The 19,203-nt window shown below is 45.8% G+C and overlaps 1 protein-coding gene across 3 annotated transcripts in view; it reads right to left on the reverse strand.

Annotated features, from left to right (window-relative positions):
• Positions 1-67: 67 nt before the first annotated feature.
• Positions 68-19,203, reverse strand: part of KANSL1 (KAT8 regulatory NSL complex subunit 1) — a 167,375-nt gene continuing 148,239 nt past the window's right edge. For all 3 annotated transcript variants that reach the window (XM_029927234.1, XM_029927235.1, XM_029927233.1), the window contains 9 exons: positions 13,502-13,673; positions 7,193-7,375; positions 6,520-6,708; positions 6,035-6,183; positions 2,553-2,674; positions 1,980-2,037; positions 1,625-1,737; positions 649-901; positions 68-352 (listed from right to left, as the gene is read on the reverse strand). In XM_029927234.1, the coding sequence (XP_029783094.1) occupies positions 128-352; positions 649-901; positions 1,625-1,737; positions 1,980-2,037; positions 2,553-2,674; positions 6,035-6,183; positions 6,520-6,708; positions 7,193-7,375; positions 13,502-13,673 (1,464 nt within the window). In that variant the 3' untranslated portion in view covers positions 68-127. The remainder of the gene's footprint in view (positions 353-648; positions 902-1,624; positions 1,738-1,979; positions 2,038-2,552; positions 2,675-6,034; positions 6,184-6,519; positions 6,709-7,192; positions 7,376-13,501; positions 13,674-19,203) is intronic.

A 19,203-nucleotide genomic window follows, 5' to 3' on the forward strand; every position in this document is an offset into this window, starting at 1 on the left:
CTAAATTCCTTAAATTCACTAAAAACTGTGAAAATTTCCGGCATATGATGTTTGAATATCAAACGCAGAGATTTCTGAAGCTTTAATGCCAATAGTTAGTGAGTCTTTTTAGATTCTCGTATCCCACTCATCTGTGAGTTGGACGCTGAGCTGTGACTGCTGTTGCCAAATGCCGACTCTTGAGGGGGACAACGGGTGGCGAGGTGGGGGCCACCTCTGCCTCTCGGCCAGTCTTGCTGCCTGAGGTGCGCCGGGTACAGCGGGCCCGTTCCTGTGCGTCCAGCTGGTCCTCACACTCTGCCTGGGGACTGTACGCCAAGGGGAAGGTTCGCCGTTCCCACGGCTGTACGGACTGTGGGGAGAGAGGGCTGCGGTGAGGAGCCAGGCCCAGGCTACGTCCTGCCCCGAGATGCGTGGACTGGAGTCCGTGACCAGTCCTCGACTTCCTGGAGCGGTCCAGGAAGACTCCTTCCAGAGTGGGCACCAGTGCCATGGCACCTTCAGAAAGTCAGTTTAAGTGCAGCCCCTCGTCCTCGTTAAGATGGGGAGGGAGTCCTAAGACGAAGACCCATCTTCAGCAGGTGCTGTCCCTTCCCCCCTTGCCACCTCCCACCCTGCTGACCCCCATGCAAAGGCCGGGTCCCTCACCTGCTCATCCAGCCCCAGCTCCGGTGTGGGACAGCGGGTGTCTTCACTGGCCAGGTGTCGCAGAGCGTCCCGAGCCACAGGGGTGAGGGGCGCCGAGTGCAGTTCCGGGCTAATGGGGCTCCTCGGGGACTGACCGTGGGAGAACTCCGACAAAGAGTGACTACTACTGACATCAGGGGAGGCGGGCTGGGGGGTGGAGGGGTTGGCACTGCCCAGCTGAGGGGTCGTCCGGCCATCTGATGACCTGTAAGACCTGTACACCAACAAGTGCAAATCTGAGCGCCTGGGTGATAGGGGATGGCTTGTCTGCTTACTCTGGGGGGCTGGGGAGGAGGCGGGACAAGAGCATCCCGATCAGAGGAGCCGGGGTAGATGGACACCAACAGTTCCTTCCCAGAAACCCCACCTCCTCGTTTCCTCCCACCGCCTTGTGGGGGCGGGCGCCACACAGCAGGACAGTCCTGCGAGCCCTGCGCACCCATCACCCCCAGAGAAGGCCATGGCTGAACGATGCCAGGGGCTCACCTCTGGCACAGTGCCCAGTGAATTCCCAGGGCAGGGCGGTCAGTCTAGACTTCTAGACTTCTAGACTTCTTTTTAAGGAAAAGGAGCGAAAACAAGAGGCCTAAATCTCTCTACTGGCGAATCCTGAGCGCTTCTGCCACCGTTAACAATAAATGCAAGCGGGGCAGTTCTTTCACACAGGACCACCCCACCTGGTCCCACTGTCCAAAGGAAGGTTACCCTGGGCGAGGCCTCCAAATGCCACAGACAGCTGGCACCCGGAGCCCAGGAGAGCATGAGAGGTTGCCAAAGCTGGACAGTCACGCAGCACTCAGCAAGGACCCAGCCACATGACTGCTCGTGCCCTCGTCATTTCCACCAAACCCAAGAACCTCCCTGCTCAGGGCGACTGCATCCAACGCCCTGCCCACCCTCCCTTCACAGGCCTAGCGACCTGCGCCTGTCCCGTCACCTGCTGCCCCGCCGTTGGGGTGGCACACTTGTGGTCCACAGCCACCGAGCCCTTTCCATCTCCTCACACTTGGCATGCAGGGCGGCAAAGGCCGCATCAGACAGATCCTCCACCTGCAAGAGAACGGCTTCACTGAGCCCCTCTCCCCACCAGGAAGCAGAGGTTAAGTATGGGTAGATCAATTCTAGAACCAGCCCCAGTGTTTACTAGGTTCTTCCCTGTTCAAGACAAGAATACAATGAACTTGCACTTGACACCCACGGTCTTGAGGCACTTGGGGTATGTGCACCCACGTGTGTGTGTGTGTGTGTGTGTGTGTCCCCATTCTCCTAACAGAGAATGACCGTGCTGTTACCTCCTCATTCTCCTCGTCAGGACTCCCCTTCAGAGACCGAAGATCAACCTCCCGCCAGCTGCAAAAATCAAGAAAGGACGACTGTGAGAGGGCCAGGCAGCCGGGGCAGAATTAGCGTGTCCGTGGTGCAGGGACGAGAGCTGGGCACCGGGGAACGACCCTGCCCTCTCACGGCTCGGCCTTGGTAGCCCGGAGCCCTGAGAGGGAGGTTCCACACTCCAGCAAAGGGACTGTTTGAAGGATGTCACTGCTATTCAGTCCCAGCTGACTGCCACCCTAGGAGAGTGACCAATTTCCTGCGTTGTCAACAAAGGCTAGAAATAAAGGCTCAGATGTGAAATCCTGCTTTGACGCTGATGACAAACTCTGTGCTGTCAAACAAGCGTGACTGCAGCCAGTCCGGGGCCCGGGGCCCGGCTGGGGCTCACGGAAGAGTTAGAGAACTGTGTAAGAAACCGTTTCACTCCTCTAAGCCTTTCTCTTAAGGCTAGAACCCCAAGCTCTGTGACAAGGAGGGGAAAATGGCAAGAACAGAAAGAAGAGGGAAAGGAACCAATTATCTAGGGCCTCTACCTGGGAGTAAGGATTTCCTTGTATTGTAGTTTCTCTACACGAGTTGTTGCAGCAACAGACATCGGGATGACAATGTTGTTAATGTCGAATGAGCTCTCTCCCCTTCGCCTCCTCACTGGCTGCTGTAAGACAAAGGGGAGTTTAGAGGGGAAGCACAATTTTGCCAAAAGCAAATCCCACACCTAAGACTTGAAACACTGGATCACCAACGTCCAGGCACCTGGTCCTCAGGTGGGGGCTGGCCCTGCAGCAGCCACCGTCTGCACCAAGGAGGAGGTCTCCCATTACAAAGTCCTCAAGAGAAACACGAGGTGGCCCTTAGGACCACCTCCAGCTCACAAGTCTCCCTGGTCATCCCCTTCCTTTATGGGCTCACATGGAAAAAGACTTCAACTGAATTTTACAGGGTGGGTGTCCTGGGACCCTGAGCCTAGAGCTGAGGTTCTGACCCCTCCGTATACATACACCTTTATCCCCTTCCTTCAAAGTCGTCCTTTCTGTTCCCTTTTATCTCTCTCACTCAGACCCATAGTGGCTCCTAAAAGCAATGCTTAAGTAGCAATGCCTAGTGGGGACTCCTCAGGTTAGAAATGGGAGTTCCCTTATCCTGAAAAGACCTCAGAGGATAGGCTCAGCTCAACAGATCCTCTAACCTTGGACATCGAGAAAGCACCTCCTCCTTATAGATCTGAACTCTTCAGCTAAGTCTGTACCCACCATCTGCCCAGCCCCACGTGGTTTCCTCTCTTTCTGTATGATTCTGGGGAAGCGTGGAGAGCTTTCCAGCTCTCAGTGGAGCTGGATGGAGGAAAGCGGAGGAGGAGGACCTGGCCCCACAGCTCGGGCCCTTGGAGAATGGAGGTGTGCTTCTCCAGGAGGCTGAGAAGACCAAACTCTCAGGAAGAAGGACGCCTAACAAGGACCCACTATCAGAGGCGGAGGCGGGCATCCACAGCAGTGCCGAGGCCCGAGCAGGAGTAGAGCAGGGGCCAGAGGACTTGGTTTCTTCTGCGGAGGGAAAAGTCCACTGGCTGCTTGTGCCCAGACAGCAAGCACCCCGCCCTGAAACAGACCCTGGCAGCTGAGCGGAGAGGCCAGAGGCTCACAGGGGCATGACACGCAAGCTGCCAGGGGGACAGGACAGCTGGAAACACCTGAGAGGCTGCACTCAAACCCAAGCCCAAGTGTGATCAGCTTGGAGGGAAGGGGTTACTGGAGCAAGATGAGGAAGAGGCTGTTCCCTACAACTAACCAGTCTACTACTCTGTTCCTGGAGAGTGATACAGGGCTGATGCATCCCATCATGTTGGGACATTCGGAGAATGTGGTAAAAGGCAGTGTTTCCTGTGCCAGGATTTTAACTGCTGTCACCTATGATCGCAGGTTACCACAAGGTCTTTTTCACCTCAATTTCCTTCTCTATCAAATGAGAACAGATGGTCATCACCTCACAAATTTAGGGTAACTGGTTAACCAAAATCTTTGACTTTTGCAAATCTTGCCTGAGTTCTGCAGCTAAGGCTTAGTGACCCCCATACCCCAAACCCTGCCACTGCCCATCTCCGCTAAAATTACACATCCCACTACAAGAAGTGTACCTTACAGAAGTCTCAAGAGATTGCTCTCCCTAAATCTTGGTCAAGAATGAATGTGAAGCTGGTGCAAACAGGTGTGTAAAACCCTGAATCTTTCTGGCCCTATTAGTAGCTTCAGGGGACAGAGATGGCAGGCACCCTCGGAGTCTATCAAGCTTTCTACTATGAAAGAACAAAACATGGCCGAGTAGGCTTGGATGCCTCCCTCCACCAGGCACTCATTTGCTCTGCCTTCACTACTCTTCCCTGTTACGAGCCCGAGGTGCAGGGCGGGTGATGGGAATGGAAAGTGGCTCCTGAGAAGCAAGAGGAGGAGTGCTCTACCAGAAAAAAAGGGGCTGGAGGTCTGGGGCCGCTCCTCCATCAAATCGGAACCTTCAGAGATTTCTTCTTTTTTGACCAGTGAGGTGATGCCGAGGAATGCGCCAGCCTTGGGAGAGCACCGCCATATACACCCCAGCTCTCCCGCCCCAAGTTCCTCCAGTGTCATCTAGCTTCTCTACCTCGTTTCCAGGATCTGGCCTACTATTCTTCTTACTATAAATAAATCCAGATTCTCTGAAAACATTTGGCAGAAAGAGTCTTAAAGGTTAGCAACAGAGACAAAATTTGTACTCAATAAATAAGAAGAAAAAATGTCAAGTGACCCAGGCCCAAGTTACCATCCTCCAGACATAGGAGGGCTGGCCCAGTGGGCACTGAATCTCAAGAGTTCAAACTTTAGAATCAGAGACAGACTCCCTTTGAAATCCTCTGGTTGTCTGAGACCCTCTGAAGGATAATGGAGTTTGTGGGAAGATACTATACACCTATTTAGACAAAATTTGTGACTGTGGGAGGTGAAGGGAGGGGAAGAATGAAGAGGTCATTTTGGAAAAGATGATCTAATTTTTAAGAGCAAAGACAGAACAAGAGGAGCCCATTTTGTGGCTTAGAAGTTTCTCGGTGCCTGAGCCAAAGCACTGCACAGGGGCCTCCGCAAGGCTGGGCCTCAGGCTTGCACTTGAGAGCCGGCTGAGCAGTCAGACTGCCTGGGTTTGAACTGCAACTGTAAGCCTCACAAGTTGCCTCACTTTATGCTTCACTCTATTTACTTATTAACCTTAAGAGAGCCTGTTTCCCCAACTACAAAATGAGAATCCTCAGTAGCACCCACATCTCACTGGGCACTACCAGAAATGGACCTGTTCACACAGGGAAAGCACGCAGAGCTAACACAGTCAACACGGTAGCTGCAGACTGTATGACTCCTATCACCGTTACGATCAGAGCTCCCGCGTGAAGGGGCCTTCAGCAGGCACGAAGCAGCTACAGGCCCATGTGCTCGAGGAGCCCACCCCGAGGAAGTAAAGCATCAGAAAGGAATCGGCGGGAACGTGTCTGGACTGGCTATGTGAGCAGCACTCAGGACGGTGCGGCGCTGGAAAGGCTGCTGCCGCTGCACCTGGAACTCTGCTCTGGGCCCTGAGAAGCGAGGCTCTGCCTTCCCCGCTCCCTTCCAGGAACCCTAACATCAGTGCTGGGCCACCCACCAGTAGAGTAAAAACAAGGAAATGAATCGTCTCCAACACTCCTAAGTATCTGCCCTCCATTCCTTCTCTCACGTTAATTTCTCAGACCCAAAGGATTAGAGCTGCGGTCTGGCGGAGACCCATCGGAAACCCAGCCCCACAGATCTGGAATAGTCACAGACCTCAGCATCAAGTTGTCTACTACGAGAAACAACTCAAGGAAAACAGAAAGTCAAGTACTGCCACTCTGACTTAAAAATGGCACACCACGGTGAGCCGAGTACCCCCAAATCCCACCCTCTACCCTGTCCCCTCCAGAACCACTGGGTGAACTGTGGCTGCAGAGGAATTGTGCAGCCAACCCCAAAGTACTTACAGACGTGCTGGCTGTAACCTGTGGGCTCGAGCTGGTGGGCACCGAGGTGTCCGATGAGGCGGAGAGCTGTCGCACCAAGGGACTGTGCGGTGGATGCTGGGTGGCCGCCAAGTAGCTTGAACTGCTTATGTCTGTGTGGTGCTTCAACACTGCAGAAGTCAACAAAAAGACGAAGACATGGCTACCTCAAACGGCTCTACTTCTAGCACAAGCTACAAATGCCAGCAATACATAGTAAAAGCCAAAATGCATTCTAAGCCTAGAGGATAAAAAGGTGAAGCAAACTAATTGACGGGAGGTGGGGAGCTGGGTAGAGGTTGCTGCAGCAGTAAGAAGTGACCTGCATTTAGAAGCAGTAGGGTCCCTCTTCTCTGCCTTCCTAGAAAGTGAAGGACAAAGCTGGGGGCAATGAAGAGACGTCCAGGCTGCCCCAGAAAGCCCTGAGCAGATGCAAACGCAGGTAGAGGTGCCGGGCCTGGCCCTACCTTCACTTCTCTCAGATGAATGGTCTCGCAATCTCATTTTGCTGTGGTTTGGGTCATGCACAGGTGGCGGTGGGTTGAGCAAGCGCTCTGCTTTGGGCGCTGTCACTCGCTCCACCATAGGCACGGCCCCCACATCGTCTAAGTGCTGCCTGTGGGTCCTGTCAGGCCGGGTTTGGTGATGGGACAGCTCTGAAGAGGGGAACAGAAAAAGAGCTGTGAAATCTTCTCTCCATCTTTTCTTATTTGAGATCCGAGCTCTTGAGTTCTCTCTAGGCCAATGACAGACACTCAGGGCAGCAGGAGGGTCCTCTGGGACAGAAGCTCCTAGCAAACAGCACAATGGCCAGGATAGGCCAGGCAGCCCACGGGGCCCTCAACCAGAGAAATCGGTCGGACAGAGCTACAGAAGACAGCCTGCCCACCCATGGACCCGGTGCCATCCCCTGCTAGCTGTCCCTCCAGCACTCTGGGTCTCGTCCCGAGCTGCATGATGTCTGGAATAGCCTTAAGAGTCCAACGGAGAACATCCGACACAGGTAGACGGTGAGCTGAATTTTATCAGTCGAGTGCCTCTCCCAATCCCACCACACGGCCCCAGCACTACGGTAACTGGAGACTATAAAAGGAACAGAGAGAGAACTGGAGGAAGACACTCTGGTCCCCTGAAACTTACTGGCTGTTGTTAGGAAGGAGTTGACCAACTTGTGCCTGTCTTTACGAGTTGGATCTGGCAGGCTGCCTGGCATGGATGCTCTGTGCTTAAGTGAAAACTTTTTGGGAGGTTTGATTTTGTCAAAAGGCTTGTTCTGCCACTGAGATTTCAGCATGCTCTGGAAGTGCAGGCTCGTGGGAACATCTGTAAGGAATACCAAACACTGCACGTTAGTCCAGACACCTGGCCTCTGGGCTCCTCTCTCAAGAAGAGAGATGTGCTCACCAGTCACCCTGGCTCTCCAGCCGCGTGGCACAGTGACCCAGCGGGGCCAGCACTGTCAGATGACTGTCTATCTGAAGTTTACTGAAGGTCGTTTCCTTTATTCACAAGCAAGTCGTTTTTGCCTTTTATTTTCAAGTTAAACAAACACCCCCATCTGAAGCACCTTTTGTTAGATGGACCGAGTTTTCCTTGTTCACTATTCTGCTAAGTTTGTTAAACTACTGATTTGAGAGACTGATAAGCACCCTGCTTCTATTCTGGGGAATAAAACATTTAAGCCTAATCCTATCAACACAGTTAATCTGGACATAGTCATTCAACAAACACTTATTGTCTACTGAGTACTGTCCCCCACCTCCGTCTCCCCTAGCTCCTCACCTCTTGCCTGGAGATTATCTATTTCTTTTTTACCTAGTTAGTTAATATACAATATCATAGACCTCTTAACTATAATTTTTACCATTTTTTGGTTCACCATTTCTTGTACCTTTCCATTTTCTTAGTTTCATTTTTTATTTTCCTAACAATGTGTTTTTGAGTAATTTCTTTAGAAAAATATTTCTAGACTAAAACCATTTTTCTCTCAGCACTTTCACGTTGTTACCCACTGTATTCTAACACCCAGCGTTGCAGAGAAGATGGGATCGGATTCTTCCCAAATAGTGAATGGTCGCTTTTTCTTTTAAGCTTTGCAAAGAAACCCAAAAAGCAAAACAAGCCTCACTATGGCATTATACTGACTCTATCAGTCAATGTAGGGGAAGGGCCTTCTGTTTGCCACCAATACCAAGTCTTTCAAGCCATGGATGTGGCATATCGATTTATTTAGGTTTTCTTTAATTCTCTCTCAGCAGGGTTTGGCAGTTTTCATTTTATATGTCTTACACGTAAGAGTTAATTTAAAATATTTATCTCATTTTGATGTAAGCACGGTTAAGCTCTTTTTAAAAGACCAAACAGGTTCAGAAAGGTGAATTAACTGTTTGAGGTTGCACGGTTTAGTAAGTTAACCAACATTCAAACTGAGGTTTGGGTAACCCTAAAACCCACATCTTATCCACTACACCATAAGACTGTTCTTCGGCCCAGAGAACAGAGAGGTTTAATTTCGAGGTAGAATGTGATAGTTCTCAAATTACTGGCAAAGAACTGGAGAATACCAGATATTTTTCAAGGGAGTTCTAGATATAACTAAAATATTCTCAGGGATGCTGTTCCCCAATGGGCAAGCAAACTTAGTAGCACCAGATCTTATTTTCCAGTTCGGAAAACAGACCACTGGACCTAACAATGGCAGGCAAACAGATTAGGAAAACTACCAAGTTTTTAAAGATAATAAATATTTGCTGTATGTCCAAGTACTGAGATACAGTCTTTGAGGACAGTGCTGACTTCTGAAACTTTTTTGCACATTCTTTTCCACACTTAAAAACAAATTCACCTATTCCAACTGTTAAAAGATATAGGTCAGCTATCAGCAACTTCAAAGTTGGGGAAATGCAAACAGGCCAAGGAGGCTGGACCTCATGGTGTTCCCAGCCCCTACATGTCTACATAATGGGACAACAAAAGCCTAGTGATTTTTTTTTTTTTTAACTTTTATTTATTTCTGAGAGACAGAGACAGAGCATGAATGGGGCAGGAGCAGAGAGAAAGGGAGACACAGAATCTGAAGCAGGCTCCAGGCTCTGAGCTGGCGGCACAGAGCCTGACGTGGGGCTCAAACCCACAGACCGCGAGATCATGACCTGAGCTGAAGTCAGACGATTAACAGACTGGGCCACCCAGGCGCCCCCCCTAAACCTAGTGATTTCATTTTTTCTTTTACTTCCCCTAGTCATTGCTCTCCCAAACCTGAAAATTAAGCCAGGATAAAAGAGGTAGGGAAATGAGCAACCTGATTTATAATGGAAACAGCAACAGACTGGAAATAAGTAGGCCTGGATTCATGTCCTAATTCTATCAGTGAGTGAGTTAGAAGCCAAAAACAAGAACCAACCACTCAGCTGGGTTTAGCTTCATCTGTGAGATGAGGCAGCACCCTAGAACTGGGCAGGTGACATCCTAGGGCACATGCTCTCGCTCTCCCCTTCTCTGCTGCAGACAAAAGGTAAACAATCAGAACACTGTTTCCTACTGTGTCCCAAGACATCTCAAAAAATTACAGAGTTAAATCCAGAAAGCCGCTATCAACAATCGTTAAGCACAGGAAAGGACACGATTCGTTACTGCTAGACCAGACTGGCTACAGAGTCTCTCAGCTTAAAAAAAAAATTATTACTGTTTATTCATTTTTGAGAGAGAGAGAGAGAGAGAGAGAGAGAGAGCGCGCGCGAGTATGAGCGGGGGAGGGGCAGAGAGAGAGAGGGAGACACAGAATCCAAAGCAGGCTCCAGGCTCTTGAGCGGTCAGTATAGAGCCCGATGAGGGGCTCAAACTCAAGCTTCGAGATCATGGCCTGAGCTGAAGTCAGATGTTCAACCAAATGAGCCACCCAGACGCCCCCAGAGTCTCTCAGCTCTCAACATGTTATGTCGGACTCTTCTGCTCTACACCTAAACCCCCTTCCCTCACTTAAATGCTCTGAAGTAGAAGCTGCTGCACACAATGGGACAATATCACCCGGTGCCCTGGAGTTGAAGTATTAAAGCAGAATCTAGAGCAATCTCCCCTATACCCAACCCCACTGCACGAGCTAAGTTAGGGAGAACATCAAACTGCTGGAAAGACTCAGGCTGCTATGATTTGATAGAACTTTGCTGTTCAAGTCAACTGCTTTCATGTAAGAGGGAACAGGAAGTCAGTTAAATCCCCAAGTCAATGAACAAAAATGCTCTCTTAGGAATTCATGGTCTTAGTTCATGCTCTAAGTGGTTAAATAACAACACCTGGGCTTCATGTGAAGCTGAAGTTCTGAATGGATTAGATATGCAGGACCTGAAAGTGAGCAAGGAAAGGGTATGATATCAAAGAGAACACAACAGGGACCCATTCGGCCAGAAGACCTTACAGGTTCCATACCTGTATGGCCAATTCCTCTCTGGTAAGTGCTATTATCAGAGAAGGGGGTGCAGATGCTTGATGAGGTCAATTACAGGAAAATAGAAGTGTTAAGACAGGAAATAAGCAATAGAAGGAAACTAATACCATTTTAAGTTTCAATTTCCTCAGACAAAATAATAAGACCTTGACTTTGCGCTCACCAGGGTCTGACATTCCATGATTTGATGACTGTTTTGCTCATTACTATCCACCATTTTCTCAAGTACATTTTCTAGGGTTGTTTTGTAATCCTCCCTTCCTCCTCCTGCTGGTAAAACTGCAGTAGCCTTGTACACAGTCTTGGTAAACTCTCTCACAACAGCACAGATCATCATGGCCAGCAGGTGGTGCTCTTAGGAAACCCAAACTCAAGTTAACATTCTTTGCTCCAAGGTTTATACATCCTCTACACTTCAAGCTAAGGATTAACTGGCTTGATTAAATGAGGTGACATGAATTCTACTAATTCTATCATCTCTAACCACACTTAATGGAAATGTTTGAGGTGTGGTCAACATGGGAGACAGAAGTCTAAACTGAAGACGTCCAAGTGGTTCCCATCCTAAGTACAAATAAACTGGTGCAGAAACATTAAGAAAAGCTACTCGAAAATCCTGCCATCTCTAAGTAGGTTCTAAACAGGCTGTAAAAGGGTGGCTCAGAGGTCATGTCAGGTGCATGTACGTTTGACCCACACAGTATTATGCTGGCTGCTGGTCTTCACAGTTACTTACTATTCTATACAATGTTATATGGGGAATCTTGGAGGTGTCTTCACATAGAATAATGGTGCCCTTTGGAGCTGAGCATATTTGTGGCCCTGAAAATCTTACGTGCTATGTTTGCGTCAAAGCATAAATACTAGATATGGTAACGGGGTCCCCCAGGTCAACCCAGAGAAAGTCTAATTCATCCATAGGCAAATATGTTCACACATCCTCTTTAAAGGCTCCTAAGGAGATTCAAGACCACCTCTTTTGTCCAAATTCCAATGTCATGGTTAGGAGTGGTGTGAGACAAGGAAAAAAAAAAAGAGACCGAAAAAGCATTTAAAGGCAGGCAGTAAAGCAAAGATGCTGAAGACCAGAGAAAGTTTTTCTTTACTTTCTCCCCCAATGCTACCTACAGTTGCCTTAAGTGGGATGGAGTAGGGAAGTGTAAGGGCGGCTGGTTCATAGATATGAACCAGTCAGAAGGAAAAGAAAGTGTTGAAAGGGAATGGGTTCCTCCAAGCAGCGATGTTGAATTACTGAACAGGAGATATCAAGCAGCTGAGAATATGTGATTGGGGAGGACAGTTCACAACTGTATATGGTGACATTGTTGACAAAGACAGATCACCACGTTTATAAGCTGATGTTCAAGGAGTATGGAATAGGCCTTATCAGACTCACTCTTTAACTATAGACTTCAGGCTTCTTTATTCAAAAATGGGACCATACAATTCAGTACTGTGAATCTTGAGAGAGTAACCCAAGAACATTCCTAAGTCTTCCTGGTGGCTCTGTCTGCAGTCAGAATCTAGATATGGGTAGAAACCTGGTTTTCCTTAATAACCTGGCTGGGAAGGCATGTTATATAGTGAAACAAAGGACAGGCAACAGATAAGACCTGAGTTTGAATTCTAGAACCATCTAAACTCATTAGCCATTTAGTCTGAAAGAGATAAGGCACAACCTTTCTAAGCCTGTTTCTTGATCTATCAAACTGAAGTTAATACCTGACAGGATTAGTGACAGAAGCAAATAAAACTAGCACAAGAAAGGTGCTTTGTAAACCATAAAGTGCTATACAAATAAAATCATCAGTTATAATGAGCTATAATCCAAATGTAAGAGAAGGTAAAAGCCAATGACCCTGGAATCTGAAGTACACAGGAAGATGTTAGTGTTTTCCACTCATTATGTTCTAAAGTTTATTTACTGCTCCACCACTCCTGACCTAAAATAAAATCCTGCCTAGCTTTCTATCTGTGTGGTTCAAGTTTTCTAAACCCTATCACTCTTACCAGAAGTCATTTCATAGCGGGAATGTTAGATCATGCCTTTATGATGAAGGGACTCTACTGAACAAGGGAGTTCTGGTAACAAGGCAATTACAGGATTTAGGTAGCCAAAAAAGAATTCAGTCATTTGAAGAACACATCAAGAAAAGGGGATTACAGTAAACTAACGTTTGATCAACTGTTAAACAGAAGAGGGCATTCTCTAGGATAGGTATCAGTAATGATTATTTTTTATAAACAAAGTTTTACTGGAACACAACCATGCCATTTGTTTACGTATTGTCAACGCTGTTTCCTGCTATAGTGGCAATGTTATGTTACACAGTTGCAACCTAGGCTATACATAGTAAGTGGGGCCTGCAAAATCCAAGGTATCTGTCCCTTTAAGAAAGTCTATAAACCATTCATGCTAAAAGCTTTTTATTTTTCATACCACCAAGTAAATCTTAAAAATCCCGCATTAATTCTAACTCCTCAGACTCCCACTTCAATTACCCTCCTTTCAAAAACTCGTACCGGCTACATGTGGGTGTCATGAAGGACAGAGTGGGGCTAAAACGCGGCTCCTTCTCTTCACGTACACACCCCTGCGAAGCCGCCACATACGCACAGTAACACATGCAGCCCCAGGAGGAAGACGTCCTCTCAGAGGAGTGCTGCCTTCCTCACACCCTGGCACACAGACAGTACATTCAAAAAGATATACCGGAATATAATGGACCAGGCTGCTGTGGCTGGAAGCAGCTGTCCGCAGGCCCCACCCACAGCCACTTGAAAGGCTGGGGGAAATGTCTCTCCTGGCAAAGTCACAATCTTTTAGTAGTACATTCTGGTCTGGTGGATCTGCTGCACCCTATTTGCAGAAATCCTAAGGGACTCTGGTGAGTGAAACCGATTCCCTGGATAGCACGTGGGTTGTACCAGGATCTTGACTGACTTTCTTTCACTTTGAATCCTTTAAGTCTTATTTAAACTTTATATTCTGTGGCCTTTCTTACCATCTGGAAATGCTAGAACTGGGTGAACACAAGAGTCCAGTTGGGAAAGGCGCTCCAACAGAGGGGCTTCGTAGTGAATTTCTGGGGGCACGGTGACGGTGCTGCCTGAGCCACACAGCGCGCAGGAGGGGTTCACATCACAGCCAGAGCGCATCGTGCTGATTCGGTGAACCTGCGAAAAGCCAAACAAAACACAAGTCATTGTCTGACAAAAACTCGGCTCTCACTCATTATCCTGAAGATCCAAAAGATGCTTTCTAGATACCTGTATGACACTACTAACCAGAAATTTGATTAGTTAGAAGATTCCTTTTTCCCACCCTAACCTTCAAAGTAATTAACCTTGTTTTTCAGTGATGAAATCCAATTACTTGCAGCCCTAAGTGCTCATCTAGGCACCAAACTTGTGAGCTTAAACTGTGCTGAGAACACCTTATAAAACCTGAACGCTTCCACCACACCGTAAGAGGAGTAGGTGCCTCCTGATTCCCAGGTGGACATGGCTTGTTCTCTTCAGCAATTTCATCCACCTGCGAGCTGAATAACCAATCACACATCTGTGCTTTTCACAACTCCTTCTAAAGACTTTCCGGTGGGCTCAAACAAAGTGACAAGTTTCCCTGAACTACACAGAACTCATTAGCTACTTTATTTAACCTAGCCTAAGACTCACTGTTTTACAGTTCATGCCTAAGTAATGAAAATAAATTTGGTATATGTTGAGTGTTCACACCCACAGTCTTTGTGTCAGTTTAAATCCACGGGGAAAGAAATTATTCCCACTAAATTTCCTTTGTACACATGTGGGTAGGTAAGAAATAACCTCTGCTGCTAAGTCCACAGTGAAATAAAATCTAAACCTTAGATTAGATTTTTAGAAACTAAAAATTTGGGGTGCCTGGCTGGTTCAGTCAGTTGAGCGTCTGGCTTTGGCTCAGGTCATGATTTCAGTTAGTGGGTTCGAGCCCTGTGTCGGGCTCTGTGCTCACAGCTCAGCCTGGAGCCTGCTTCAGATTCAGCGTCTCCCACTCTCTCTGACCCTCCCCTGCTCATGGTCTGTCTCTGTCTCTCAAAAATAAATAAAAAACATTAAAAAAAGAAATTACAAATTTTCCAAATTAATTTTTAGAAATTTAGAAAATCTAAATTAGATTAAGAAAAGACTTAATTCTGTTTAAAAAGGGGGGGTTTAAAAAAATAACCATTTTATGCTCTGAGAAGAAAACTTTAGGACACGCTGAAAGCAAGATCCCTTAAGCTCTGGTGTCAGGGTGAGTAAGTCTGGCATATGCAAAATCACGGTCCATAAAAAGTCATTTGGGCAGCAAAAGACAAATTTTAAAAATCAAAACAAACATATTTGACCAAACCCGAGCAGTTCAAAACTGAGCTCCTGCTCTTCCCGATTTTTAGCTGCTCAGTCCTAAATCTTTGGACTCATCTAAACCCCCTTTCTTTTACTATATACCTTATTACCTAATGATGAAATCCTGTGCTATCTTCTAAATGTATCTAGAATCCAACTGCTTTATACCATCTCAACTCCAATCACCCTGATCTAAGTCAGTATCTGTTCTCATATGAAGTTTTTGCTTTTTGATTCTTTTTAATGTGTATTTATTTTTGATGGGGGGTGGGTAGGAGTAGGGGCAGAAAGGGATGGAGACATAGAATCTGAAGCAGACACCAAGCTCTGAGCCGTTGCACAGAGCCTGACACGGGGTTTGACCTCACAAACCATGAGATCATGACCTGAGCCAAAGTCAGATGCTTAACTGACTGAGCCACCCAGGGTGCCCCTCTCATAATTTTTAAAAAATTTTTAATGTTTTATTTATTTTTTTGAGAGAGAGAGAGACAGCGTGAGCAGGGGAGGGTCAGAGAGAGAGGGAGACAGAATCTGAAGACAGGCTCCAGGCTCTGAGCTGTCAGCACAGAGCCTCACGTGGGGCTCGAACCCACGAATGTGAGATTATGACCTGAGCCGAAGTCATACGCTCAACCAACTGAGCCACTCAGGCGCCCCTCATATGAATTTCTTAAATACCTTCTAACTGCTCTTCCTGCTTTACCCCTCCTTCCAACGAATCAAAATACACTAGTAGGTGTAAGCTTGCCTTACCAGTCCTCAGCTCAAAATACTCCAGTGGCTCATCATTTCATGAGGAGTAAGAGCCAAAGTTCTTGCAATGGTGCACACAAAACCTTTATACCATCTGTCACCTCTATCGCCTCTCTGAGCTCATTTCCTTTTATTTCCTACTTCTCTCCTCACTCAGTTCCTCTGACTGCTTTACTATTTCCTCAACATGGCAGGCAAAATGCCAGATCACTGGCCTGTGCATTTGGTTCTTCTATTAGTTCCTTGGTCATTCCTCTCACCTCAAGTCTTCTTAAAAATGGCTGTTATTTAGAAACATGTAAGTGAGAGGGGAAAACGACTCTATTCTTGATTGTAACAATAAATAAATACTCTGGACTAAGTTTAAAACTTGTAAACACAAAGCTTTTTTTAAATTTTTACTTATTTATTTTGAGAGCTCAAGTGGGGGAGGGGCAGAGGGAGGAGGACAGAGGATTTGAAGCGGGCTCCACACTGGGCAGGCTGAGATCAGTGAGCCCGATGTGGGGCTTGAACTCCCACACTGCTAGATCACGATGTGAGCTGAAGTCAGATGCTCAATCAAATGAGCCACCGAGGAGCCCAGTAAACACAAGCTTAATTTTTAAAGCTATTAATAATCTACAAATTAATCTATAATCTTAAAACTCAGTAAGGTTTTGTTAAGGAAGGAGGAAAAGGCAGATAAGATTTAAACACGCTTAAAACTACAACTGAAAGAATATATATACTTAAAGGGAAAAGTCCCCATAAAATTTCTATTAGCAAAGATAGGGGAGTGATTTGCTGTACCATGTATTAAAAATATTTTAACGTTCTAGTAATTAAGATATAAAAAAGTTAAACAGAAAATGAACTAGACCAACGTCTACATGACAGCTTACTATGTAGGAAAGATGTGATATTTCTAAATGAATTAGAAACAAAAAGGAAAAGATGACCAGTGGAAAACTGCTTTAAGGACACGTCCACAGTCTAGGGATCACACAAGACTCCGAGAGCAAACATGCCTTCCTTACCCCTGCCCCAGATGAGTTCACTGCGAAAGATTACAAATCATACAAAACAAAGACTGATGTGATGGCGTCAGCAGATACAAAAACGGGAGAATCTGTTCTCAACAAGCGAGAAATGGATTACTTTTTTTATTAAAAAATTTTTATGTCTTGATTTTATTTTGAGACAGAGAGAGAGAGAGAGAGAGAGAGAGAGACAGAGAGCGAGTGGGGGAGGGGAAGAGATAGAGGGAGACACAGAACCCAAAGCAGGCTTCAGGCTGGGCTGTCAGCACAGAGCCTGACGTGAGGCTCAAACCCACAGACTGTGAGATAATGACCTGAGCTGAAGTCGAACAGTTAGTTAACCAAATGAGTTAACCAGGCGCCCCAAAGATTAATTTTTAAAAGTAATTTCCATGTCAACATGGAGGTCCAACTCTCAACCCTGAGATCAAGAGTTGCATGCTCTACAGATAGACCCAGCCAGGTGCGCCTGGAAATGGAATTTGAAAGTAATTTTAAAATAACTATATTAAAGTTGTTCAAAGAGATAAAGGAAGGAATGAACATCATAAAAGAACAGGAAAGGAAGGAAGGGGAAAAGGATGCTTTTAAAAGTAACCACAAACAAATTCTGAATGAAAAGCACACATTCAAGTAAAAGACCAAAATACAAAAAAACCCAAACTGACAGGTTTGATATTAAACTAAAGAGAGCTGGAGAGAAAGCTGATTAATAGAAGGAACAGTCCCAGAAGGCTACAGAAAATAACACACAGCAAGACTGAGAGCTAGAAATAGAAGTATTAAAAAAAAACGCAAGAATGACAAGACCTACAACAATCTAATAAACAGATATTCCATATTTAAAAAGAGAGGAAAAGTTTAAAGAAATAATAATTTTCAAAACTCAAGACAGAGAAGAATGCTCACAATGAGGTGCAAACCAAGACCCTAAGTGGCTAAAAACTAATTCATACATCTAAATATATCCCTTGATATTGTAAAACATGAAAACTGAAAGTAGGGAGTTGTGTCCAACTTCAACTCCGGTCAAGATCTTGCAGTTCGTGAGTTCGAGCCTCACATCAGGCTCTGTCTGTGCTGACAGCCTAGAGTCTGGAGGCTGCTTTGGATTCTGCGTCTCCCTCTCTTTCTGCCCCTCCTTGGCTTGCACTATGTCGCTCTCTCTCTCTCAAAAATAAACAAACATTAAAGAAAAAAACACATATGTATACATTCACACACAAAATAAAGACTGACTTTACAACTCCTAGACCATTACTGGAAAGCTACTAAAGGAAGTAGCTCAGCAGGAAGGACAGAGTGGGATGTAAGAAGCCATCATGCACAAAGAAGAAAGGCAAATGTGTTGGTAAATATAAGTATGAATTTACAGATGACTGCTTTGGGTGGGACTGAAATTCAAGGTAAAATATTAAAGATAAAGATCAAGAATAGATGAGAAAAGACGTTTTAAAAAGAGGAATTCTATGCACAGGGGATGGGCATTAAAGAGGGCACTTGTGATGAGCACTGGGTGTTATACGTAAGTGATCACTAAATTCTCCTCCTGAAACCAATTGCACTATATGTTAGCCAAATAGAATTTAAATAAAAACTTAAAACTGAAGGAGGAGGAGGAAATGAGGGGGAGGAAAAGAAGAAGGGAGGAGGAAGATGGGAGGAGGGGGGAGGAGGAGAGGGGGAGGGAGGGGGAGAGGAGGGAGGAAGGAAGAAATAGGTAGGGAAGTAAGTTGTTTAAAAGTATAAACTTGTATTTGAGTAAAGAAGTTCTGGAGATCTAATACACAGTGTAGTGATTATGGAGATAAAACTACTGTATTATAAACATCAAACGTGCTAAGAGACACCACAAGAAAGAAATGATGATTGTGTTACATGATGGAGATATTAGCTAAGACTACAATTGGCAGACATACTGCAGTATCAATGATCAAATCAACATGCTGTGTATGTACCTTAAACTTACACAATGTTACATATCAAATATATTTCAAAGACAAACCAGCAGACCAAAGGACACAAAAGATATGAACACAATGATTAAGCCCAGAATAGAAATTACATTTAGAGCCTTGAAGTTAACAAACAGGTTATGGATATACTCACACCCAAACACTGTCTTTTATAAGGAAATGGACTGTACAAAAAGATGAACTGAAATTATGCCTACCAACAGAGATCTTGAGAAGACAACAGTGAATAAAAAAATTACCCACCAAGTTGCAGAACATGTAAAACCATGATGGTATTTATGTACACTTTTTATGAAGATTAAACTAAACGATACAGTCTGCATTTTGCTCATGAATACATAGACGTGTAGTAAAAATCTAGTAAGAACCTGAACTGGGAGTATACATACCAAATTCATGATAATGGTTACCTCTGGGGAAGGGAGCAGGTAGAGAAGATGATAGAAGATAAAAGAAACAATGTTTATTATAATTTTCTTTTAAATATTAAAAGAAGTCAAGATATTAAGGTGGTATGTACATAGATGTTTGTTACATCATTCTCTATACTTTACAGAATTAAAATAGGGAAGGAGGAAATTA

This window comes from Suricata suricatta, chromosome 17 (genome assembly GCF_006229205.1).
Source record: "Suricata suricatta isolate VVHF042 chromosome 17, meerkat_22Aug2017_6uvM2_HiC, whole genome shotgun sequence".
NCBI lineage: Eukaryota > Metazoa > Chordata > Mammalia > Carnivora > Herpestidae > Suricata > Suricata suricatta.